The following is a 27,497-nucleotide window of genomic DNA, read 5'->3' on the forward strand; positions in this document are numbered from 1 at the left end:
AACCATGGCAAGTTCTTTCATAATATCCTCATTTTTAATGTGATATTGTTAATGCCATCTGTTTGCTCCTCTAATCTTTCTCAGAACTCTCATATCAGAGGTCTCCAGTTTTTGATCAAGCATTTTGTTTCTAACCCAGTTCTCAGATCCATAAGTTAAATTTGTTTGAACACTGTCTTGTATACAGTTAATTTAGTATTTTGACTAATTTCTTTCTTATCCCATATAAATTTATTGCTGACTTCTTACCATACCAACTTTACTAATTCTGTTGCTGTCTATTTCCATATTTAATTTACCATTTCACTAAAAATTGTGTGGAAATAACTGAAATGTTTTACTTATTTTATAGTTTCAGCGTTCAGCATACAGTTGATGTTTTCAATGTCTCTGCCTATTTTCATTGTCTTTTTCTTTTTATTGCTGATTTTTCATACCAAATTTATCACAACAGTTATTCAATTTAGTCAGGGAATCTTGTAGACCTGTACTGGATATATTCAGAAGTGTAACATCATTTGCATAAAGTAAAGAACTAAGATTAGCATCACCAATTTTGATATCAGATTTAATACCACTTTGATGCAAACATAGTACCACTTTCTTTCATAATGTGATCCATGTAGATATAATGTGCACCCTTGTCTTAACACCTGATTTTACATGAAGCCATCTTCCTGTACTCCCCTTCAATTCTAATTGCTGACTTAAAGATTAAATAGAGACTATGTATTGCTTGATATAATGTCCCATTTACACCATGTAACTAGCGTTTTGAAGAGCTTTCCTCTTGGCACCTTGTTATATGCCTTTTTGAGATAAACTAAAATACAAATCCTTGTTATGTTCCCAAGGTTTCTCAGCTATTTGGCTTAAAGTGAAAATCTGATAATGACAACCTCTATTTGGCCCGAATCCAGCTTGTTCTTCACTATGCTTCTCTTCCACATTTTTCTTAGCTGTTTCTCGAGTATGCTTGCATAACTCTTACCAAAAATACTCAGTAGGGAAAGACTTCTGTAATTCTCACATTTAGTTTTATTTCCCATTTTATAGATGGTACTATGACGTACCATCTGTAGTCATTTGGAATTTGACCCTCTGATCAGGTCTTCTGAATTATGCAATGCAGCCACTGTTAAACTATTATACCTCCATCTTTGATGAGTATTTCTGACCAAATTTCATCTACTACAGCTGCCTTTCCATATTTTAAACTTTTGATGGCCTTTTTTAACTTCAGGTATGGATATGTACTCCTGACTGCATTCCTATTGGGAGTTTTCTACCGTCTTGCTGACACTGCTTGTTCCATTTAGCAGTCTTTCCATAATTACTTCTGTCATCTTGTCGTTGATTCTTTTTTGCTGTACTAGTTCTTCCATTTCTAAGCTTTCTCAATAGCATCAAGAATATTTTGCCCCCTTTCTTGATATTTACTCTCTCTCTGTTTTTACCGAAAGTCTTCCCATGACTTTTTTTGTTTAGTTAATTTTACACATTGCTTTGCTTTCTTACATTTTCTCCATGTTCTCTCAGAGCACAAGCTGACTTATTTGCCATAAACTTACATTACATTTTCTTCTTTTCTTTGACTGCATCTTTAATATCTTTACTTTGATTTTTCTATCTTTGGTAAGTGATGAGAACCTCATCACTTACCTCTCTGGCTGAATCAGTATTTTCTTCTTGATTTGCCATTGACTCTCAAAGGCAAATTAAGGTATGGTTTTCTTGTTTTGAAACTCTTTCATTTTTTGCTGAATAATGTGTGGGTATTAGAGTCTGCAGTTCACCTGAAAGCTGCTCAACTTTGATTCATTTTAAAACTTCCTTACATACTCTTATTTTCAATATGATATTCAAATATAATTCATTTTGATATGCTGCTCATAACTAAATGGCAATCACTTCCAATTTCAATCCTTGGTGTACTCTTATGTTCTGAACTGTCATCATCAACAATAATGTAGTGAATGAGACTTCTTATTTCTCACATGAATTTGTGCACATCTTTATGTTGGAACATGGTGTTAGTAATAACTAGTCTATGTTCTGAACAGAAATCTAACTGGCACTTACCATTATTATTATCTTTGCTCTTTTCTCCAAATTTTCCCCAAATATATCTATATATCTTGTAATCATTTCCTACTGTGCTGTTTAAATCTCTAACTAGGATCAACTTTTCCTTCTTAGTTGTCAGCTGCCCTCTCTAATGCCTTAAAAAGTTTCTCAGCTTCTTACTTAGTGGAACCTTCTTTTGGTATAGGCACAAGTAAGTCTTGTTATTTACCCACGTCATCCTACTTCTGCTGCTTGCCTTTCAAGATTATCCTCATATTTAGTGTTGAATACTATAGCTCCTCCTTTTTTTCCTCTTATTGTCATTGCCCGAATATCACATTTTGTATTGGTTATGACTAATTTTTCACCTTGTTTCCCTGCTACAAACAACAGGAACCTCATTTAACTGGTGCCCCCCCCCCCCATCCCATGGCATGAAATGTTCTCATCTTCTACTATCATCTTGGATTTTGTCTTAAGTCAATAAGAATATCATTTGGTTGGCTAAATCCCAAATTGCTACCCCATCCTCTTGCATTCATTATCCAGGAGATGCTCACTAATGGGAGTGCACCACGAGAAGGCGAGATTGGATGTTAGGTCAGAAGCCCTGGCCGGTTTTCCTCATTTCATAAAAGACACTGTTGAGGTCTTCTCCCAGTTATTCAGCTTTCACTCTTAAACACCTCAACAGAAATAGTTTGAACTGTGTGTGTATGAAGTGATCTAGCAACCATGTTCATTTTGTTGTTTGAGTTAAGATGTTTATTACATTATTTTTAATAATTATAAGCATAATATTAGTCAAATGATATTGTGGTCAAGGTTTTTTTTTTCCTTATTATTTTTCATTTTGAGAAATATACCTCTAATTATTTATTAAAATAAAGAGCCAAAAGGCTTCAGTTCGGTGATGCAAAATTATATAAGTGGATATTAGATCCAGCATCATTTCAAAGCCGAATGTAGAAACTATGAAAGTTTCGTAAAATTAAGTTGACCAGAGAGCTTATGGGAATACACTTTGCTGGCATTCACAAGTTGCCTTAGCACAGACTACTTAGAAAACTTAAACACTGCTCAAGCATCTATACATTTGCTTTCTATTAGTCTATTTTGATAAGGTTTTGACTGGCCTGACAGCTGTTTTGGACTGGTTGGGTCTCCTCAGAGACCAGGGAGAAGCCTTTAAGAGAGCAAAAGCTCTCATTCAGTGCTAAGGAACTTGAAATATCGGAGAGGTGTATTTTTCATAAGCAAACTCTTGATCAGTGTGTAAAAGTATTTACTAAACATCTATACATTTGCTTTCTAGTAGTCTATTTTGATAAGGTTTTGACTGGCCTGACAGCTGTTTCGGACTGGCTGGGTCTCCTCAGAGACCAGGCAGAAGCCTTTAAGAGAGCAAAAGCTCTCTTAAAGGCTTCTGCTTTTCAGTGCTAAGGAACTTGAAATATTGGAGAGGTGTAATTTTCATAAGCAAACTCTTGATCGGTGTGTAAAAGTATTTACTAAAATAAAGAGCCAAAAGGCTTCAGTTCAGCAATGCAAAATTATAAGTAAAGTGGATATTAGATCCAGTATTATTTCAAAGCCAAATGTAGAAAGTATGAAATTTTTGTACCAAATAATTTTTTTTTTTTTAATTCTAATTATTATTATAATCAGACTTACACCAAGAGACAAGTCCAAATAAATATGGTAACAACATGCCACAAATTGTCCACATTCATATTTTTATGTGAATGCTTGTGCATTCACAACAGGTGAACCATATACTAACTAATTGCTACTGTGGCCAAACTGATATGTGTACTATGAAATTTGATACTCACATATAGGTTTGTTTATTTTATTTAGCAGTGTTTTATTAAGCTCCTAAGTACCCATTACCTTTCAAGTACTCTTGTTTTGTAACCATAATTCTAAGATAAGGTGGTTAATCCTATGCCTATAAGTATACAGTGTATGTTAATTGCATATGTTCTCCTGGCTGGTTTACCTGATTCTAGGAGAGGGAAGGGAATCAGGCTGGTTTGCCTGATTCCAGGATGGATGGATGATGATGATCTTCATCATCCATCCATTCATCTGTTCATTGGATATTAACAGATGTTGTATGGTCACTGAGATGCTTGGTGATGTGCCATATGGTCCTGTTGTCCGTATGGCAAGGACTTTTCTGGAGGCTTCAACTCTCTGAAGATCAGTCACTCCAGCCACACCATCCACCCATCCATCTCATTGATAGTCTACCCATTCCTCTTTTTCCAGGAATTTTACCTTCTATTTCTGTTCTGAGATGTCCTCCTTCCATCCTTTCAATGTTTCCAAAGTATTTCAGCTTTCTTCTGTCAGTCCATTTGTCTGACTTTCAGTTTATGATATCCTCAACAGTCTTCTGTAACACCACATCTCAGAAGCAGCCATCCATTTCCTGTCAGACTTATTCATGTTCTAAGTCTCACATCCATAAGTCACTGTTGGGAAAACAGCTGCATCCAACATCCTGAACATTTTTCCCATGGAGATAGATCCATCCTTCCATATTTTAGACAAGTCTCTGGTTGTTTTAGCCATTCCTAATCTTCTGATATTTTCTGAACTTCAGTTCCTCACATTAATAAGGGATCTATCTCCATATACTCAAACTTGCTGATTTCCTGAATTCTTTCTTTATTAAGGTACACTTGTTTATCAGGAGCTTCCCTGTCTGTATTTCCTTTGAGAACCATAATCTTTGTCTTCCTAGGATTGAGCTGAAGCTCTCAGTTTTAAGTGAGTTTGTTAATTTTGTCAACAATTTGTCCCAGTTCTTCCTTGCCATTACAGAGGAGTACTGTATCAACAGCATACCTCATATTACCAATCAATTTCTCACCTATCCTAATTCCTGTTTTGAGCTCATCCAGTGCTACATGCATGATGTTCTCAGCATAGATACTAAACAAATGAGGAGAAAGTAGACATCTGCACCTAACTCCCTTTCCAACTCAAAGCCAATCATTTAATCCAACACCTATTCTTACCGTGGCTTCTTGCTCCCTGTACAAGTTACCTATTATTCCGATAGTGTGTTGAGGAAAATCCATTCTTTTCATGACTTCCCACAGTTTCATATGCTGTACACAGTCAAAGGCTTTAGAGTAGTCTGAGAAACATATTATCAGAGGGAGTCTGAATTCTTTATATTTTTCTATGATCTGTCTAAGGCAAAGGATCTGATTTCTGGTGCCCTTACCTTTCCTAAAACCTGCTTGTTCCTTGGGCATCTCTGCCTCAACTTTGACCTCAATCCTATTTAGTATGATCTCCAATAAAATTTTGCTTGCATGAGATATTAAACTAATAGTTCTGTAGTTTTGCAATCTTCATATCTCCCTTATGTAGTGGTATGAAAACTGGCTTCTTCCAGTTTCTAAGACCATGCTCCTGTATCCCATATTCTTGTAATCAGTCTATGAAACACTCTTATCCCTTGCATCCTTCACTCTTCTGGGATTCCATCTGCACCTGGTGCCTTATTGCTGTTTAGTTGCTTAACTGCTCTTTCAACTTCATGCGTAGAACTAAGTGGAGGAGGTACAAAATCGAAATTTTCATGGTGAGAGGGCTCCTTCAAATTTTCTTATCCTCTTTGTTGTACAGTTCCTTACAATATTCTTTCCATCTGTTTATGATTTCCAATTCTTCTGCATATTGCTCCATTCCTGTCTTTGATGACATTGAATTTGGCTAAAACTTGTGCTTTAGGTCATGACCTAAACAAAACATCCTTTGATAATTGCACCTCCTCATCTGGAACTCTATCTCTCACATTTATTAGTATAAAACTTTTTCTTGTCCTGCCTGATGGCTCTTCTGACTTCTCTATGTAATCTCTTATATTTTTCAGTCCCTGTGTCTCTTTGTTTTTCCAACCACCTTCTTTCAATTAGATCCCACATTGAATCTGATATCCATGGGTCTCTTTGTTTTCTTATTGGCTGTATCCTGTATTATAACCTTGACTCCTTCTCAAAGCATTTCTGGTGAGTTCTCCTCACTAGTCTCCAAAAAATCATTCAACTGTGTTGATATTTCTTCTGTGAACCTCCTAGAAAGTACTCTAATATCCAGTCTAGTGGAATGTGCCTGACTTGGAAGGCTTCACAGTCTTACTTTTGACTCTTACTAGCTGATGGCTTTACCATGGTCTGTTCCAGGACAAGTATGCACATCAGAGATGCTTGTCTTCCACTGTTGGAGAGCCAGGATGTGATCAGTCTGGTGCATTCGACTGTCATCACTGTTAGATGTCCAAGTATAGGTCCATCATAGGCACATTTTTGAAAATTATGGAGACAACTACCGTGTTTGAATAAAAACTTTAGTTTAATATGACTAAAATCTACCACCCAAATATCAACAACAAAGATGGCAAGAAAATTCCAGGGATCATATAAACCACCCAAATATCAACAACAAAGATGGCATGAAAATTTCAACTATCTGGATGGCACACATTCAGTCTACCTAATATATAAGATCCAGCATAAGTCAGGACTCTAGCCACTCTTCAGCTAGTATTAGAAACCATTCCATACCAACTGGCCGGAATGTACATGTATAATCATGATGTTAATATATGTATGTAGATAGATATATAGACTTGTTGTTACGCCCAGTGTATTTCTACAACCAACAGATAACGCTAATAATAGGACTCTAGCTTTGATGTGTATATATATTTTTTTCCACCAGAGGTCAGGCCAACAATTGTTGTAGTGGTTGGTTAGTAACTTTAACAAACCAGTTTGATTGTAGTGTAGCTTGTTTTCTGTGTATAGTGTGTATGCTCCAGAAGATGACCTTGACATAAAGGTCGAAACGTCGAATGTAGATTTTAGTTATATTAAACTAAAGTTTTTATTCAAACATGGTAGTCGTCTCCATAATTTTCAAAAATGTATTCGGATCACCGTGTAAGCTTAAAAGAAAGGGTCCATCGTAGATATTTCTGGAAAGGTATTGGTAATAACTAATCAGTTGCCATGGACAAATTCCAAGTCTTTCGCCATGGGTGTTACATTCACTCAAGCCTGACTCTCATACTCTTTTCCACTTTTGTATTAAAGTCCCCTAAGATGTAAAGTACATGTCTTCTTGTTAGGCAGTCCAGAATAGTCTCTAATTTTTCATAGAATTCCTCACTCTCTTTCAGGCCAAACTGTGTTGGGATGCATAAATTTCCACGATTGACATATTGGTAGCATGAGCCTTAAGTCTAATACAAAGTATCCTGTCATTAATGGGATTATAACAAAGAAGGGTTCTTGCCTGAACTGTCCTCAGTATCACAGCTACCTAATGAGGCTTTGAGTTCCCTCTTGAATTAACAACTGGCTTACCATCCTGTCTTTTGAAGTGCCCTTCTCCATTCCATCTAGTCTTTGTAATTCCCAGGATGTCAATTTCATATCTCTTTACAGACAATATCTGTAGATCCTGAATGTTTCATGTGCCTATGTAAAATTTCCCTCTAAGGTTAATCCTATATCTTCTGTATTCTTTATTCATAATATCACTACATTTTGTTAGAGACTGTAATATACTTCTTGAACAGAACCCACCACGTAAGCCCTGAATGCGGCACTTATTCTTCATGACAACTGATGCAACATGAGCTGTATTATAAGGCACAACTAAATCAGCAGGCCTGGTTGGTCGAGTGGTTAGTGTATCCGCTCTCCAGCCAAAAGGCTGTGGGTTCGAATCTGCCATGGGCACGGATGTTTGTGATTGTCTGTGGAAATACCAGTGGTGGTCAGCAATAGATTGACATATTGGTAGTATGAGTGTTAAGTCTAATACAAAGTATCCTGTCATTAATGGAACATTAATGACAGGATACTTTGTATTAGACTTAATGGAACATTAGGGATCTATAGATATTGTCCGTAAAGAGATGGAGAGATATAAAATTGACATCCTGGGAATTACAAAGACTAGATAGAATGGAGAAGGTCACTTTAAAAGACAGGTTGGTAAGCTAGTTGTTTATTCAAGAGGGAACTCGAAGCCTCATTAGGTAGCTGTGATAAACCAGTCTGGGTTGTGGCCCTTCCCTTAATGCATAGCATCATATATGTCCGCAGGGAGATGTGCTTTGCATTATGGGAGATACTAAGACAAGTGATGAGAGCTTAGTCCACGTTTACCATGAGTTGCCTCAGTCCTGAAGATACTTCAGGCGCAAACTTTGTTTGCTTACACTTGGATAAAGGATTAAACTAAATTTATTACAATTGGAGTTATGAACATTAAGGTCACCTAAGAAGACTTCACTGTTTGGATAGCTTGATTGCAGAAGGTAGAGTTTCATGAATAGGAAAGTGAAGAGTAAGGGCGGGCTTTGGAATTTGGAGAGGATAAATTCAGCAAGCATGAAAACCTTGAGCCAGAGCAAGTTTAAAGCAGGTGATCTCTGACAGGTAATGTTGTATCTCACAAAAGCACTCTCTTTGTGGTTAAAAAAAAAAAAAATCAAGAAGTGTGTAATTTAGACATTGAAGGTGGACTGTGTTTATGTAGCTACAATTTAGGTTTTTCTCAGAAATAGGAGAGGTCTGATCTTTTTTTGTATGTGATGATAAACGTCATTTATATTGGAGTTTATTCCATGGAAGCTGGTATAGTGGATGTGAAAGTAACTTTTGCTTGTAGAGATTCTGGCATGATTATTTATTTTTCTTGGGTTGGTTTATTTGTTGGGATCAATTTTTGAGGGAGATTTATTTTGATCTCAGTTTCACTGTTGTTATTTATATGTATCATTTTGGTTAGATGAAAAGGTAGCTGGGTCATGTATTGAGAGGATGTGAAAGCGACTTTTGCTTAGACAGATTCTGGCATGATTGTATATTTTTGCTTGATTTGGTTTATTTGTTAGGATCAGAGATTTATTTTGATCTCAGTGTCACTGTTGTTGATGTTTGTATCATTTTGGTTTTTGGTTAGATGAAAGGATACTGGGGACATCTGAGAGGAGATTGACTCTTGCACTTGCCAGTCATATAGCGAGTCATGTGGAAGATTATGTGGAAGTGAGATAATGTGCCAGCTGATGGGGAAGCCTCATTTCAGGCCTCCTGACTTGTTACTGACTGGTTTGAGCCCATGCACTATCTGGCTGCAGTGGCACAACTAGTTTTACTAATGTACCCTCAAAATGGAAGAGGTTTGGATATTTGTGTTTGGCATGCCCTTGAAGGGTATCACACATATATATTGCATGGAGAAGAGGGGAGCAATAGAAACTATAACCCCTGCTCCATTGAACAAACATTGCCTTCACCACACTAGGCCTCCAGAAAGCACATGGTATAGTTTACTATATGCTTACTGGAGTTTGTATAGATTATGTTTCTTCTAACTAGGAAGATATCCTTTTGCACTGGGAAACTTACTAAATTTGCCTGAGGCCTTTTTGGTAAAACAGGCCACACCATGAAAAGAAGAGTTGACACGATAGGGAGAGGCTGTATGCACTCATCACTTGCCCATTAGTAGCCCCAATGGCAACAAGAGGAAGAATAATTATGAAAGGGTGAAACTGGTGGAGGTTGCAGAGTGACCATTGCAAGGAATGTGGTAGAGTTATTTATTGAACATTTTATCAGTGAGTATATCATACTGGTGTAAATAATGATGTGCAAGCATGTAGAAGAGAGACTAATCTTAGCAGAATTAGAGGTGAAAGAATCAGAGGTGCATGATTGGGTTAATGCTAATAAGAGTATGGGAATGGATGACCACATATTTTAAGGAATATGCCAAAGAGTTGTCTAGAAGGCAAAATAGTACCACTCCACAAGCATGGTTCTAGGATAGATGTTTTCAATATAATAATAATAAAATGATAATTCCAACATGAATGTGTTGGAGAAGGGACATTTCTTATTCTTCTAGTTTGTTGTGATATTCTTCTACTTTGCAAAAGCATTTAATAGATTACCACATGATAGATTGGTATATGCTTGAGATAGATACAAGCAAATAAATGCTGTGTATATGTGTTCGTGCTTGGGTCAAGACTGAAGTAATCTGGTAATATTATTCTTAAAGGACTGAAGGTTGTGGCCCTTGGAGAATAATTTTATGCGGGAAGGCTTTTATTTTTATTTATTTTCTTTTCTGGGGAAGTTTCACAGAACTGAGGTAGATAGAATAAAAGATGACTTGGAGTAGAAGGTTTGGCAAATCAGTAGTTCAACTGTAAAAGGATGATTTGCAACTCTTGCTCATATTCCTGTAGGGTTAGTGGAAATGGAGGGCATAATGTACACTATTTCTGCTGAACAGCACCTGTGGAAATATCTGTAGAAGAGATACAATGCAAAAACTGACCATCTGTGAGAAAGACAAAGTAAGAGAGAGAGTCATCAGTAAACTGACCCACTCTTCTGAACAGCATGAAGAATTTTTAAAGAGGTCTTAGGTGTACCATACCAAATGTAAGAATGGTATCCCAAGGTTTGGTGGATTTGAGATTTTTACAGAGTAAGCAACTGGATAGAAGAAAAGTAACATCTTGAAAGAAAAAGGATGCCAAGTTTCATGGAATCTGAAGATGTCATATAGGTGATATGATTGTACCAGGAAAGGCTTGGAGTTAGAATCAGTCTAAGAAGAGAAATCTGGTCTTGACTGTTAAATTGTGAGAAGACAGGAAAAAAACTGTCTTTTGGAAGCATTGATGGTATCTAGTTTATTTTTTTCTCTATGAAGGATGCTGTGGAGGTCAGTGTTTTGGACACTTAACTTAGATAAGTGTCCTAAATTATTTTTGATAATCTTGAAGCTTGAGATGTTTGAGCAGTTCAAGATTTGTTATATGAATAGGATGAAGGGGGAGAGTGCTGTTATCAGTAAAACTGTGATTAGGGTTTGTGGCCAGTGAGAGAAGGTCATCTATATGAAGAAGAGTGGGTGAAATAACAGATTCCTGAGGATCCTGCATTAACAGGAAAATATGAAGAGAGAATCCCATTCCACTATTATACACAGTGAAATGACCTGAGAGAAAATTAGTGATCCAGTTACAAAGAGAGGAAAGCAGTCTATCTCATGCTAAAGTATTAAATGTCCTGGAAATGTGAAGTACAAGCACAGGTTTCTCTAAACCTTTCCATGGCACACATCCAGAGGTGGGTGATGTATTTCCAATCTGCTGTGGCTCTTGATTAGCATAATTCACATTGGTGGTCGCTCATTACTTGACAGTTCTCCAGGTATCGAAGAGTTTAGATGATGACTATTGATGACTTTCTCCATTACTTGGGACAATACTGAGCTGAGAGCAATAGGTGGCTAGTTTGATGACAGACACTCCTCATCACATGAATTGACTACTTCCATGCTGTAGGGTAGGTGTTCCTCAGGGAGGTGAGTATACCACAGTGCTGACTTTTGAACTGCAGGTTGTTGTTGTCTTGTCCTTTGAAGAGTCTTAGATGTTTCCATGTGAACTGTAGATTGTGACCTACTAATTAGTGGGTCACAACCTGCAGTTCAAATTGGTTGGAACTAGCATATTGCTGTGCTATTTCATTTTTTAATGAAATAGCACAGCAATATCAGAGCAGATCTCATAGATTTCATATCTTTAAAACAATTTGATATGATTTTTTACAAGTTTCAAAACTAACTTGTTTGTGCTGATGTTAGGAGCGTAAACAGCAGGTATTTAAATGTTAATAAAGTAATATTTGATATTAACTTTGTTACATTTTTTACTTTATTATGTTTTTACTTTTGTTTCAGTTTAGTATATACTGTGTGTGTATATATATATATATGTGTGTGTGTGTGTCTGTAAAATGGGTTGTAAAATGTATTTTGTATTGTGGGTCATGGTCGAAAAAAAGTTTGAAAAACATGATATAATGTTTAGATGATAGAAGAAAGAACAAGTATTAGTTCAGAAACACACCTCTGGAGAACAACTGCTGGGATTTCATCAGCAGTCTTGAACAACCTACATATCAGAAAGGCTTGTGGTAATGGAATCCCACCATTGTGCTCAAGAATAGATACCAAAAACAGCTTCAGGAGGTATTTGATGCAGTGTTCTTCCAGTTAAAGGAGGAGATGATTTCTCCTCATCATCTGTGTAGGAGTTGGATGAGAAGTATGATACCAGGAAGTCAGCTTTATCTTTAGGTAATGTTGCATTGTTATTATTTGTGTGTGTAATAAGTGGAAGTACACTGGACCAAAGTTGTCCCAACATTTTTTCCATGGCACTAAACGGCATGACTGCCATTGGTGCATGTGGCAAGTTTATTACATTTAGCCTTATCCAAGTCAGCCTTGGCCTTTGCTTGTGGAATTGTATTTCTCCAAGAGGAGGGGGGAAAGGTTCTGGTTCTGTGCAGTATGTTTGGCATGCCCCTTGAGGGATATCACCCACACTGCATGTTGAAAGATTTGAGGGTTGGAGGACAGAAACCAGAACTCCCTACTGTGGGAACCAAACATGGCAACACTCACTTCAGGTCCCCAGCAAGCAAGGTAGTGGTGGTGGTGATGAAGGTCATCTACCACCTATCATGTCTAGGTGGCATTTCTTCTGACTAGGAAGATATTCTTTTACAATGTAAATGCTCACTGATGCCAGAGCTCATTTGGTGGAAATATTCCACATTACCTCCGGGCATTGTTCATTATACTTTTAAACTATGAAAAAACGATAGTCACTACTTATCCATTTTACACCTTTAGTTAATTTGTTTTTCCAGGTATGTTTCTTTTATTTTTTTCTCATGGGTTGGTAAGATTGCTGGTTGTTTAAATCAGGAACATCCAAGCTTAAAGGCCATTTTGAATTTCATATATATATCTCATGACTTATTGGTCACAGTTGTTATTTTATGTTTTCAAGTTCCATATAAATGTAATTATAATTTTAAATGAGTAAAGTTGTCTGTTCAAAAAAATAAGTATCCAGATTGGATGTATATTTAATGTCCATCACATTTTTTATGATAATTTAAAATATGCTTGTGGAGGTTCAGACAGATGTGTAGTTGGTTGTATGGGTTAACATGCAGTAGGGAGATAATGAGAACAGTGTAGCTGTAATAGCACTTCACAAGGCTGGAATGCAGCCACCTGTTATTTTCATCACTCTAAAAACATTCAGGATCAGTAGGATGTTTATGCATCGGACTATTAACCATTATAACGATACAGAAGACATATCTGACTGCCAAAGAACAGGTCGACCACGCTGTGTTAGAATGCAACAGCTTGTTAGGGCTGTGAAGGACTGCATATGCAGTTCTGTGAGAATGTAGAAAGTGATGTCACGAGAGATGAACATTTCACAGAGAATGATGTCACGTGTACTAACTGATGACCTGGGGGGCAAGAGCCTATTGTTGTTCTACTGTACACTTCCTAACACCACAATTTATGTGGCAGAGGATGATAAAGTCAAACGCACTTCTCTGGCGGTATGCAAACAACAGACACAGAGATATCCTCTTCACAGATCAGGTTTTCACCATTGAAGAGTCGTTTACCAGGGCAAATACCTGATCATTTTTCCAGAATGATCGGGTATTTGCCCAGGATGGTCACACTGCATACTATAGCACCAGGGTTCAGGATTCGTGATCTGTAGCATCAAGGATTCAGAGAGGTCATCACCCCACTTCAATGATGGTTTAGTGGGGCAATGTATCAGGGGTATCGAATTTGCATTTCTGCAAGAAAGATTTTAAAACCTCTGCCAAAGTGTATCAAAACACCATACTGGAACCTGTGGTATGCCCCCCCCCCCCTGAACAATTTGTTTCATGGTAGGCAGTGGACTTTCCAATAGGACTTAGCCCCCACACACACAAGGCGAGGACCACACAACAGCAGTTGGAGGCGAATGTGCCCAACTACATATCACCATCTGATTAGCCATTTGGAAGTCCCAGTCTGAATCCATTGAGCTTCAAATTTTGGTTGGCACTTGAGAGAGTAGCATGCAAGAAACAACTCTCTATCATTGCCAGCTTGAAGGTGGATTTGTAGTGAGTAGTGGCAGCATTTCCATTGAATGTTGCGCATGCTGCCATCACATGTGGCCTTACAACCGTTGGGCATGTGTGAAGGCAAAAGGGAGACATTTCGAATCATTGCGTGCAGCCACGTGGTTTGTCTGTGCTGAAAGAAGCTGTAAATGATTTACTGATGGATTAGAGGTTTATGCGCTGTTCAAGTTGTAACAGTGTTTATGGCGAGACTAGGAATTTATTATTTGCATACTGATATATAAATTTTCTTCAAAAAAAATTGTGTTTATTTTGCTGAGTTATTTCATCACTCATTGCGATGAAATAACTGAGACTACTGCCATGCTTATTTGGAAGCTTGAATTACTTGAAAGAGTCTTGTGTTGGTGTCTAGAGCTGGTTTCTGAATTAGCTAACCTTAGCTCACCTATGGTTTTAATGTCAGCTCACTCTTCTCTGTCATTGGATCAGCATAAGTTGTAGTGGATAGTTTGCTACATTGAATCTCATGTAAAATAGCAGCATACTCAAGATTTGGCAGAACCTTTTTGTTTTGTAGATAAGTGAACGAGTTTACAATGTGTTTGCTGTAGTGAGAGTGAACTGTATTAAAAGTTTACAACTTTGAGTTGAAACTCCCATTGGAAGAAGAAATGAATCACAATAGTTAAAAATTGTTATTTATTTATATATATAGAGAGATGGAGAGATATGTATTCTTTTGCAAGGGCTACATATCTTTTTTGTTAAAGACAAAGCAAAAAGGGGGGAGGAGTGTTATTGATGATGGCAGAGGAGTTGTGTCCATCTGAGGTGGTGATGCAAGGAGCAAATGCTAACAGTGGTTTTGAAGCAGTGTGGTGCGAAGTGGAGGTGACAGGATGAAATTAGGATTTTGCTATAGACCTGATAATGTGGAAAGCAGTGAGAAGGAAATGTTTAGCCAAATTGGTCTAGCTAATAAGAAAAGGGTAATCAATATGGGCGATTTCAATTATGATAATATAGACTGGAATGAAGAGACAGCATCAGGAACCAAAGAGAATGAATTTCTTGAGTTTTTAAGGGATAACTACCTTAGGCAGTATGTAACAGGCCACACGTGAATCGAGGATCTTGAATTTGATTATTTCATCAGAAGATGTGTCACATCATCATTCAGTTGGTGAGAGTGACCATGAAGTGATCACTGGGAAGATGGCCAGCCATATCAGGATTTTTGTGAGAAAAGAGTTATATATAAGACCAGTGATTATAGCAAACTCAGCAAGCAACTTGCAGCAATATCATGGAATGAACAATTGCATGGAAAGGAAATCAGTGCTGCTTGGACTCTACTCAGGAATTATCTAGCAGAGGTAATGACTGAGTGTATTCCAAATGTCAGGAGATTAAATAAAGTAGGTGTAAAATGGATGACTGAAGAGGTAAGTATGCAGTCTGGAAGAAAAAGACGTTGTGGAAGTGGCACAAGATGAGTGAAGATAATCAGTTACACAAGGAGTACAAAGAGTAAGCAAGGAAGGTGACTCACTTAGTAAGGGTAGCAAAAGAGTGGTATGAGCAGCAGTTAACAAATAATGCCAAAAGAAATCCTAAGGAGTTTTCTCGATATGTGGCCAGTAGAAGGAAGAATGATTATGGGAGGATGATGTTGGTCAGTGATAATGGAAGAGTGATAATCACTGAGGATATAGTAGAGGTGTTAAATTAGCAGTTTATTAAAGTATTCCATCCTTGTGATTGTATCTTAATGCAGAACTTGAGAGTAGTAGAACTGGGGAGGGGGAACCATTGATGATGATGAGCAAGAGGTATAAGAGGAATTAAGTAAATTTGATGTCAAGAAAGCCATGTGACTTAATGGTATATCACTGTGTGTCTCGAGGGAATGTTCAATAGAGTTAACAACATGTTGACTAATTTTGAAGGTAATATCAGGTTTCTACACATCACAGTTAACAACAGCTTTCATGTATTACCTGTGTGCTGAAGATTAAGTGCTGTGAGGACATCATGTTGGAGGCTTAATGGATTGTATACAGCACTTGGAAAGGATTAAAACAGATTTTAATACTTCCTATATTTCGTCTCAGTCACTGAGACATCTTCAGGGATTACAAAAAACTAATGTAACATATACACAAATACCACGTGGGTGACTTTAAAATCTTATCTAGGTACTGTGCCCTCTATGGGTGATTGTAGGTGACATAGAATGTAAGGTGGGATCTCTGATGATTAATGTTTCCCAAATCTTCAGATGTTTAATGCAACTGTATTTATTTAGATTTGGTTGATTTCTGAGAGCTGCTAATGAATTTACTTTTTGAATTTATTGTGGTGGAGCATGGTGTTTTTTTCTAAGAGATCCTGTGGGTTGTATCCAAGACAATGGTCAGCCAGGCTTGACTGACCATAGTCGTTGTTACAGATGTATGACTTGTGTTTTATATATTTAGTTTAATCTTTTATCCGAGTGTAAGCAAACAAAGTTTGCACCTGAAATATCCTCAGGACTGGGGCAACTCGTTGCAAAGGTGGACTGAGTTCACATCACTTTCCTTAGTATCCCATAATGCAAAGCACATCTCCTTGCAGACATGTATAATGCTATGCATTATGGGAAGGGTCACTACCCAGACCAGTTTCAACCTGTATTGAGGTCTCTTCAGTGAGAGCCAGACCCAGAAGTGATACCAAGGTTGAAGCAATGCAGAACTCATATTTCCATATGCGAGTTGCCAAAAGGTGTCACACCTTATTATTAAATCACTCTGGATTAGAGAAAGATGTTGGAAGAGTTTTTCTTTTGACTTTGTTCTATGCAGATGGTTGCTGATCTACCTGTCTGTTCAAAGTACACCAGCTTACAGGAACAGGGTACTTTATACACTCCAGGCACTGAGAGAGAGGAGGGAGCTGATCTTTTGTAGAATGGATAAGGGTAGCCAATTTGTGGTGGGGCTTAAATGCTATGTGAAGGTTGTACTTTTTTTAAAGTCTTGGCTATTAAAAAAAGGCTATTTATATTTAAAAAAGTATCTTCCTGGCCTCCAGACATTACGAAGAAACTCAAACCTTTTTCTATTCCTGTCCCCCACGAATATACACTTACCAAAAATCCACAAACCTAATCCCCCCCCCCCCCCAAGATCTATAGCAGATGCCACTAACACACCTTGCTACAAACTGTCAAAAAAGCTGGCTAACTCTCTGACACCCCCCCCCCCCCCTCACTGGACTTACCACATCCTATATAAAAAACTCTACCCATTTTAAAACTCTAATAGAAAATCTAACTTGAAATAACACAGACATATTGGTAAGCTTTTGACATCTCACTGTTTACCAATATTCCGTTAATTGATATCTTAACATTCTTAGAAAATTTGAGATAGAATTTTATTTTCGCGATCCTCCATAAATAGGTCAGCACAAGAAGGTGAAAGGGGGCTACCCATTGCCAGGCCAGTTAATTGTTGGTAAATAGTTTTCTTCCAAGAAAAATAGTTTGAATTTAGGCAATAATTTGAATGGCTACCCACGAAGACTCGTCAACAAAATCCTTTTCTCTGAGCCACCACAAAGAGAACGAGAAGACACTCGATATATTACAACAATCGCCATTCTGTATGTGAGCAGTATCTCTAACTAGCTCGCTAATCTCCTCAAACTACACAAAAGAAGAGTGACATTCAAATCTATAGAAACAATTTGTAAACTACTACGATCTCCAAAAGATACCCATCCTTTCTATAAGTAGTATGCTGGAGTCTATAATATCCCATGCTCGTGTGGTTCAAGTTACATCGGCCAGATTTCGAGAAGCCTTGAGATTAGACAGAAGGAACACATTGGTTATGTTAAAAACAACAGACAAGACATATCAGGCCTGTCATCACATTTCTCCATAACAAACCATATCATTGAGTGGGACAAAACTTATACTCCTTACATAGAAGAAGAAGACTGCCACTCTCGAATGTTTAAAGAAGCAGCCACAGTTGCATGCACTACAGATAACCTTAACAGGAACCAAGATTCTTAGAAAATGTTTTTCCTTCTGACATCTTAGATCTCTTTTCCTTTGCCATCAATTCTGGTTATTTTTCTTGGAAGAACAAAGTTTACAAACAGATAGAGGGAACCACCAAGGGTCCCCCCCCGCTTGCCAATTTTATAAAATTTTGAAAAACAAGCCATAGACTCAGCCCCTTCTCAAACCTTCTATCTGGCTAAGATAAGTAGATGATGTGTTCTCTATTTGGCCTCATGGCCCAGACACATTAGACTCTTCTTCAGTCATCACCTCAACAGCTTAAATCCAAGAATCCAGTTTACAATGGAAAAAGAAAATAACAATAGTTTACCCTTCCTTAGACACCTTAATTACATGCCTTCCTAATGGTACACTTTCCTTCACTGTATATAGAAAGCCTATGCACATAGACAGATACATTCACAAACTCTCCCACCACCACCCCGCTCAACAATATGGCATTATTAAAACTCTAACCAAGAGAGCCCACAATCTTTGTTCCTTTCAACTGAACTCAACCACATATACAACACCTTCTTCTCCAATGGTTACAGCAATTATAGGATTAAAAAAATAATCAGTTCCTCCCCAATTCCCCGGTCATCTCATCAGAAAGAGTTGAGAAATGCCATCACCATACCCTACATCCGTGGCACATCAGAAAAAATAGCCAAGACTAAAAAAGTACAACCTTCGCACAGCATTTAAGCCCCACTGCAAACTGGCTTCCCATATCCATTCTACAAAAGATGAGCTCCCTCCTCTCTCTCGGTGCCTGGAGTTTATAAAGTACCCTGTTCCTTTAAGTTGACATACTTTGGACAGACTGGTAGATCAGCAACCATCAGCTTAGAAGTACACAAGTCATTTGTCTGCAACCACGACTATGGTCAGTCAGACCTGACTGACCACGTCTTGGATACACCCTACAGGATCTCTTGGAAAAAAAAACCACCATGCTCTACCACAATAATTCAAAAAAGAGAGACTATTTTTCGAATCTGCAGTAGCTCTCAGAAATCAACCAAATCAAATAAGTATGGTTGCATTAAACATCTGAAGATTTGGGAAACAATAATCATCAGAAATCCCACCTTACATTCTAGGCCACCTACAATCGCCTATAGAGGGCGCACCATCTAAATAGGACTTTAGAGTCACCCACGTAGTTAGCTTAGTATTGTGTGGTATTTGTGTATATGTTACATTAGTTTTTTTGTAATCCCTGAAGATGTCTCAGTGACTGAGACGAAATATAGGAAGAAATTACTTCCTGATATGAGACCTAATGCATGTGAAAGAAGGGAACTCGGTGTCAAAGAATGTTGGGTTTGCTCATAGTGTCAGAAAGGGGGGGGGGTCTCTGTTAAGAATATGGCTATTTTATCACCGATTGGTGACAGGGATCATGCTGTGATTTCTTGGGAAGTATCTAATTGTATCGATGCTCCAATTAAAACAGGTTATATGCTGAACTACAAAGCTTGAAATTATGATCGACTTAGGAGAATACTATCTTTGGTCCCATGGTATCAGTTACTGAATTGGAAAAAATGTCAGCAGTGCAAGGAAATCTTTGAAAAAGTGCTTAAATGAGGGAGTATTTGAATGTATCTTTAGTGTTTGAAGAATAGATAAGTTGGGAGTGAAATGGATGTGCATCATTATTAAGCAAGAGATCCACAAGAAGAAGATGATGTGGAAAGAATATTGTGAGAAAAACAGTGAGAGGAGTTATGAAATATATAAAGCTCAAGCCAGAAAGTAAAGAGTATTGGGCAGAAAGCTAAATCAAAGTATGAAAAGAAATTGGCCATTCAAGCTAAAGGCAATCCAAAAGAATTTTATTGTTATGCCACAAGCAAAAGAAAGAATAACTTTATTGAATGCAGATGGTACTCGAGTGTTGGAAGCTAATGAGATTGTTCAGTGCTCACTTTGCTAAGATATATCAACCAGGTGTATTTAACATGTGCATAGTGCTACTGCTATATTGGATGAAGAGTTAGAAGTTCATGAAAATGAGGTTGAAGAACTGTTGCATAACTTGGATAAGAATTTAGCTATAGGGACAGATGGAATATGAGCCCAATTGAAAGGCCTAGCTGAATTGGCTAGGCCTTTCACATGTTTGTATAATTTGAGTCTCAGCTCAGGAATGGAAGGAATGTATGATAGTTCCATTGTACAAGGGTGGTCCAAAAGCTGATATATCTTAACTACCGACCCATCAGTATCTCTGGTGTGATAGTGAAGATTTTAGAGAAGTTGGTAAGAACTCTCATACAGAAATGGGTAGACAAATAGCTATACTCTGTAATGAGCAGCATGGGTTTACTAAAGGAAGACGGCTGAGTTGGATAAAGGGAATGGATATACTATGATAATGTTGGATTTTTTAAGGCATTTGATAGGATACGACACGAAAAGCTGTTACATAAACTGGAGAATATGGGATTGGAATATAAACTCTTGACTTGGATCAGGGAATAGTTGCTAGTTAGATATCAAAAAGTTGTATTCAGTGGGTGTGAATCTGCCAAGTTTAAGGTGACCAGTGGGGTACCTCAGGGTTCAGTGTTTGGGCAATTATTGTTCAATCTGTACATTAATAACAGGGGCTAACATCAGATGTGTAATTGTTTGCTGATGATGCAAAGATAGGCAGGCAATCAGGGATGCTACTGCTATTCAGCACTTGCAAAATGATTTGAATCGACTGGAAATTTGGGCAAACAAAAATGGCTATCAGTTTAATGTTAGTAAGTGTAAAGTTATGCACTTTGGTGTGATTAGAAACTGAAGAGGCAATGGATCTTGGTTTGGTGGATAGGGAAAAAAAACATATGACAGCTGTTCAAAGGTCACATAGCAAAAGTTGCAAATACAACTCAGAGGATAATTGCAATGTTGAAGCAAACCTTGACATATAAAGATAAGGAAGTCATTTTGCAACAGCTGTCATATGTTTTTTTTTTCCTATCCACCAAACCAAAATCCATTGCCTCTTGGATTATTGTGTACAGATTTGGTCTCCCAGGTTCCAAGGGGATAAAGAAGCTGTGGAAGGGATGCAAAGAAGAGTTACAAAGATTATATCCGGATTATGGGATTTAGATTATGAGGACAGATTGCAAGTATGTGGATTGCAGACTCTGGTTAACAGGAGAAAGAGGTGTAATATAATAGAGGTCTATAAACTTTTGAATGGGTGTTAGAGGATATCATCTGATGAAATTTTTCATTATATGGAAGGTGGGGAGTGAACAGTGGGGCATCCATGGAAGTTAAATTTATTTGCAGTCAAGAAAAGGTTAAAAGCTAAGTTTTTATCCCAGAGAGCAGTGAGTGAGTGAGTGGAATAGTTTGTCTGTAGGGGTAGTGAGCGTATCTAGTGTAAATGAATTTAAGCGAAGATATGACAGCTGGTTTGGGTGATTTATAGTCTTCCTCGATGAGTCCTTGACTCCCTGGAAGTCTCAAATAATAATAATAATATAATTATCACATGACAAACTATTAGTTAAATTGGAACAGATGTGGTTGAATAGTAGATTAGTGCATTGGATTGGAGATTGGCTGTCTGATAGGTCTCAACAGGTTACATTATGAAAAATTATGGAAACAACTACCATGTTAGAGCAAAACTTTAGCATAATATAAACTAAAATGAACAGTCGACATTTTGCCCTTCATATCAAGGTCATCATCTGGAGCATACACATATACAAAGAAACAAGCTGCACTACAATCTACATTGTTTGCTAAAGTTACTGACCAACTGTTACAACAATTATAGGCCTGACCTCTGGTGGGAAAAAAACACACTTTACTACATCAAAGCTTAGAGTCCTATTATTATTATTATTATCTATTAGGTTACAAAATTAAATGGGCTGGAGAGCAGCATGTTTATATATATATATATATATATATATATATATATATATATATATAAAACTATGTAAGTATACATTGTTATGTTGGGTACTGCCCTGTTATTATTAGATATACTATTATATATATTATTCACTTATCTTATTTATTTTCAGCTCTTCTGTTGCCGACAAATTTATATTCTTTAAGTTGACTGTGCCAGCTGGCAACTGAAGTCTGAGACACAATTTAAAACTACTAAGAAACAATATAGGGATCAAGTGGTTTGCAGTCGTGGTCCCCCTTTCTTAATTGCTAATGGATTCCCACTTCAGTTAGAAATTTCAATTCTAAAGACCCCCCCCCCCCCCTTTTTAAGTTAATGTATCCAAAAGCTTTACTCTAAAATCTTATACTATCAATCTCATACTCTTCTTTGTATAACTACGTTCAGGCTCGGTTAATTTCTACTGAGTTGCTTAGTTCATATACATAGGAATAACGCGTATACATAGATATATTCTACATTCCTAGTGTGAAGCATATCAGACATACTCCGTCTTGCAAAATTCACGAGACAATATTCTCTCTTATATTCAGGCTTTATCCTCCCCCAAAATTCAGTTAGTATTTAAATTCAAATTTACTACAATGATAACAATGTTTCTTCTAACCTAAACAGTCCGAAGCCTTGGTTCCCAGCTCAGCTTAAGCTCAGGGTGTCACTTGCTCTTTAGACGTAGACAGAATGTCCAAAAGATTACAGTCCTTTAGATGCAAAGTGGAAGTTGACTATATGGAGCTCCCACCCCCCCCCCCCCCCACCCCCCCCCCCCCCCACCCCCCCCCCCCCCCACCCCCCCCCCCCCCCACCCCCCCCCCCCCCCACCCCCCCCCCCCCCCACCCCCCCCCCCCCCCACCCCCCCCCCCCCCCACCCCCCCCCCCCCCCACCCCCCCCCCCCCCCACCCCCCCCCCCCCCCACCCCCCCCCCCCCCCACCCCCCCCCCCCCCCACCCCCCCCCCCCCCCACCCCCCCCCCCCCCCACCCCCCCCCCCCCCCACCCCCCCCCCCCCCCACCCCCCCCCCCCCCCACCCCCCCCCCCCCCCACCCCCCCCCCCCCCCACCCCCCCCCCCCCCCACCCCCCCCCCCCCCCACCCCCCCCCCCCCCCACCCCCCCCCCCCCCCACCCCCCCCCCCCCCCACCCCCCCCCCCCCCCACCCCCCCCCCCCCCCACCCCCCCCCCCCCCCACCCCCCCCCCCCCCCACCCCCCCCCCCCCCCACCCCCCCCCCCCCCCAAGTAAAAATTACAGAGGAATAAAGTTGATGTCCCACACAATGAAGATCCTAGAAAGGGTTCTTGATGGTAGATTGAGGGAGGAGGTGGAGATTGCAAAGGAACAATTTGGCTTCATGCCTGGTAGATCAACAACAGATGCTATCTTTGGGTTACGACAGATGATGGAAAAATATCGAGAGAAACAAAGGGAGCTACATCTGGTATTTATTGATCTGGAGAAAGCATACGATAGAGTGCCAAGGCAAGAAGTCTGGAGGTGTCTGAGGGAGAAGAAGGTGTCAAAGAAATATGTCAGGTTGGTGCAGGAAATGTACAGAAATTTGAAGACAAATGTTCTGACCTGTTTGGGACAGACAGAAAGTTTTCAAGTAACAGTTGGCTTGCATCAAGGGTCAGCATTAAGTCCGTTTCTGTTTAATATTGTGATGGAGGTGGTAACAGAGGAGGTGAGAGAAGATGCACCTTGGACAATGTTGTATGCAGATGATATCTTGCTGTGTGTAGATTCAAGAGAAGAAGCGGAAACTAAACTGGAAAGATGGAGAAAAGTACTGGAAGAGAGAGGTATGAGACTGAGCAGAAGTAAGACAGAGTATATGTGTTGCGCAGTGGGCAGTGGCCAGGAGACAGATCTGGAGCTGGAAGGAAATGTCATCAGGAAGGTGAGAGACTTTAGATTAGGTTCAACAGTGGAAGAAGATGGAGGAGCTGAGAAGGAAGTGGGATGCAGGATACAAGTGGGTTGGAGGAACTGGAAGGAGATGGCTGGAGTGTTATGCGATAAGAGGGTGCCGATCAATCTGAAAGGCAAAATTTATAGGACAGTAGTGAGGCCAGCTATGACATATGCTGTAGAAACTGTGGCCCTGAGGAAAAATAACATCAGCAGGATGGAAGTAGCAGAGATGAGAATGCTTAGGTGGATGTACGGTGTGACCAGAAAGGATCATCTGAGAAATGACTATGTCAGGGGAACAGTGAAAGTTACGAACTTAGGAGCGAAAATACAGGAGGCAAGGTTGAGAGGGTTTGGTCATGTGATGAGGAGGGAGGACGAATATGTGTGAAGAAGGGTCATGCAGATGGATGTGCAAGGAAGGCGGAAGCGTGGGCGGCCAAAGAAGAGATGGAGGGAGCTGGTAGAAGAGACTTGAAGATGAAGAACTTGGATGTGGTGACAGCCCAAGACAGGAAGGTGTGGAGGAGACTCATAACAAGCAGTGACCCCACTTAAGTGGGAGAAGCTGTAGAAGAAGAAGATATGTATTTATTGTATTTTATGACATATTTTTTGACACACGACACACATGATGCTACAGAACGTGACAGCAGCTAACATTGTTCCAATACATATACAGTAATCAGTTTAATGCTTTTATTCTGGTTATTTATTTATGTGTAATTAATTGATTTTAGTCTTTTTTCTGCACAATTTACTAATAGCACTGATGATGTAAGTCTAACGACTTACAAAACTTGTAGGGTTATATTTTATTATACTCAATTAACGATTAGCGATATGTTTAAAGATAATTAATATCTTTAAACATGTTGTCTCAATACCGGAAACTGTCTACAGAACTGCTGAATCATAGAAACCTACGCATTCAGTATGAAATATCATTGTGAGTGGTGACCCACATTCCGTATTGAGGTACTTTGACAATCTCATTTTTACCTCTTGTTTTGGATTTTCATGTACCTGTCTTCATCTGTCTATTTGTTACTGAATTAAATTAGACTAGTTATTTTCAGTTTTTGCAGGAGTTTCTTTAACATCTCATATCCTACTGCTTTTCACCAGATTGCATAAAAATTCATTATACAGTTTTTGTGTTATGATTTTTCTCTTTGTTCCTTAATTTATGATAACCTCTTTAAATTAAATATCATTATTGATCTTATTTCATATTATTATTATTATTAGTCACCTCCAGGGAGTCCAAAGACTCATCGAGGGAGGGCATCTACTCTACAACTCTGTCTCCAGACACTCACGACCATCAACTGGCCGCTACCACACCAACGGCATCTATTGTCGACCACCAACACTAGTATTTCCACAGACAATCACAAACATCCATGCCCATGGCAGGATTCGAACCTGCAGCCTTTTGGCTGCGGGTTCGAATCCCGCCGTGGGCATGGATGTTTGTGATATGCTAACCACTTGGCCAGCCTGGCTGGCTATGTAAAGTACAATAAAACATTAATTTTTTTTTTTTTTTAAAGTCATACCACATAGATATGGCCAGAAGTAAATATCATTGATAGTTTAGCTCTTGTTAGTTGAAACCTTTTTTTTTTTAAATAATCAATGCATTTTGATTATTTTTAACACTTACCAGATAGCTGAGAAAAGTGCCAAGATTACACATTCTCACAAAGATGGCTACAATGGTGCTATACTTCAATGTCTTGCTGTGAATGAAGCCCTTCATATGGATTCAGGAACACAGCTAGATCCAATTAAGTTTTTAGATAACTTAATTAACAAAATGGAACATGTGGAGAAATCTACATTAAAAGAAAGGTAATTTTTTTTTTATCATTGCAGTATTTTTTTCTTTGTTTCAACGAGTGTGTTTGATTATTTAGTGAATCACTTATTACTGCATATTGTTCAAACAATATGTAGTAATAAGCAATTCACTACACAGTCCCATAGTGATATCTTGACTGCCATTGTGAAGAATTTAACATGATGGATTTTGCAAGATGCAATGTATTCATTACTGAGGATTAAAATTTGTGGATGGAAAGTGAAAACGATAGATGTTTTGCAAGTGAGTGGCAGAAGTGTGAGTTGTTTAATAAGCAAGATAGCAGAGTGGTGACTTTTGATGAAAATGTGAGTGCCATAGAGAATGTAAATGGGAATGAGCATTGGTGAACAAATTACAAATGATAACATCAAAGTGATGAAAGCTTAGGAGAATGAAGAGGTAGTCATAATGGAAGAAATAACTTGCTGCTTATTCATTGTCTAGACAGCATGAGTTTGAGCAAGGAGAAACATCTGGTGAGTGGTGCAAGAAAGTTGAAAAAGGGAGAGACAGGAGAGAAAAGAAGGGAGAGAGAGAGAGAGAGAGAGAGAAGTCAAAAGAAGTATACTTGATGAAGTGGTGATGAAGGCATACTTTTGTGGTGCAAATATTAAGGATGTTAGTCCTTAATATTTGAGATTATTAAAATGCAATGATTCGAAATTAAAGAGTTAAGAATGGATTATTTTTTTTTCAGGTGCAAATGATTTAAAGTGACTGGTGTAGAATAAGAGAAGATACTAATAAGTTACTTGAAGAGTGAAAAAGAAGAGCAAACAAGAGAGAATGTAAGTCTGTTTGTCATAGTATGGTAGGAATGAATTGTGAAGAAGGACTATGATTTCAAATAACTCAATGTACAGGTTATGCCTAGAACAGGGGTCGATAAACTTTTTAGACCATTGACCTCTTCATGGAATCCTTGATCCCTCATTGACCTCCCCCATCATGTTAAATAAATGAATAAATGTTACCAGTAATAAATTTCTCAATTTAAAAATAATTCCTTAACCCTTTTACTTCATTACTGTTTCTTGATAAGAAATATTTATAGAAAATACTTAAAGAAATTTATAAAGAACATTAAAAATTTACTTACATTTCATTGATTTACTTGGAATGGTTAATGAGAAGGATGTATTTGATGAATAGCAGGCATTGCATTAATATTTGGTTGGATATTGGTGTTTTAGCCTTAAGCCACACCACACTCTTCCAGGTTCATTCTATTCCTCTCCTTCATTAAAAGTAAATTTGCATGGCTAAAACCTGTTTCAACCATGTATGAACTTGGGAATGTAAGTAAAAAGGGTTCAACTGCTGCACTAAGCTTGGGATATTTATTATTAGTATTTACATTGCTCCAATAGTCACTGAGGCTTTTGTTTTTAAACAAGGATTTATCTTTGAGATCTATACATGTATCAACGAGCTTGTCTTGTAAGTCAAATTCAATGTCTGCATTTTCTGTTTCCAAATCAAACAGTGTAACAATCCAGTCAGGTATGTGCATTTTCTCCAAGTACTCAAAATGTACTTTATAGTCTTCCTTTAATTTTTCTAGGTGATTTACGTACATCTCTAGGTCACAGTCTGAAAATTTTCCCTCTT

At 38.3% G+C, this 27,497-nt stretch overlaps 1 protein-coding gene across 2 annotated transcripts in view; it reads left to right on the plus strand.

Annotated features, from left to right (window-relative positions):
• Positions 1-27,497, plus strand: part of LOC150110535 (ADP-ribosylhydrolase ARH3-like) — a 164,820-nt gene that overhangs the window by 38,110 nt on the left and 99,213 nt on the right. For both annotated transcript variants that reach the window (XM_090394618.1, XM_090394624.1), the window contains exon 4: positions 25,689-25,873. In XM_090394618.1, the coding sequence (XP_090250744.1) occupies positions 25,689-25,873 (185 nt within the window). The remainder of the gene's footprint in view (positions 1-25,688; positions 25,874-27,497) is intronic.

This window comes from Typopeltis vanoorti, chromosome 1 (assembly GCF_054136105.1).
Source record: "Typopeltis vanoorti isolate ZY-2024b chromosome 1, IOZ_Tvanoo_1.0, whole genome shotgun sequence".
Taxonomy (NCBI): Eukaryota; Metazoa; Arthropoda; class Arachnida; order Uropygi; family Thelyphonidae; genus Typopeltis; species Typopeltis vanoorti.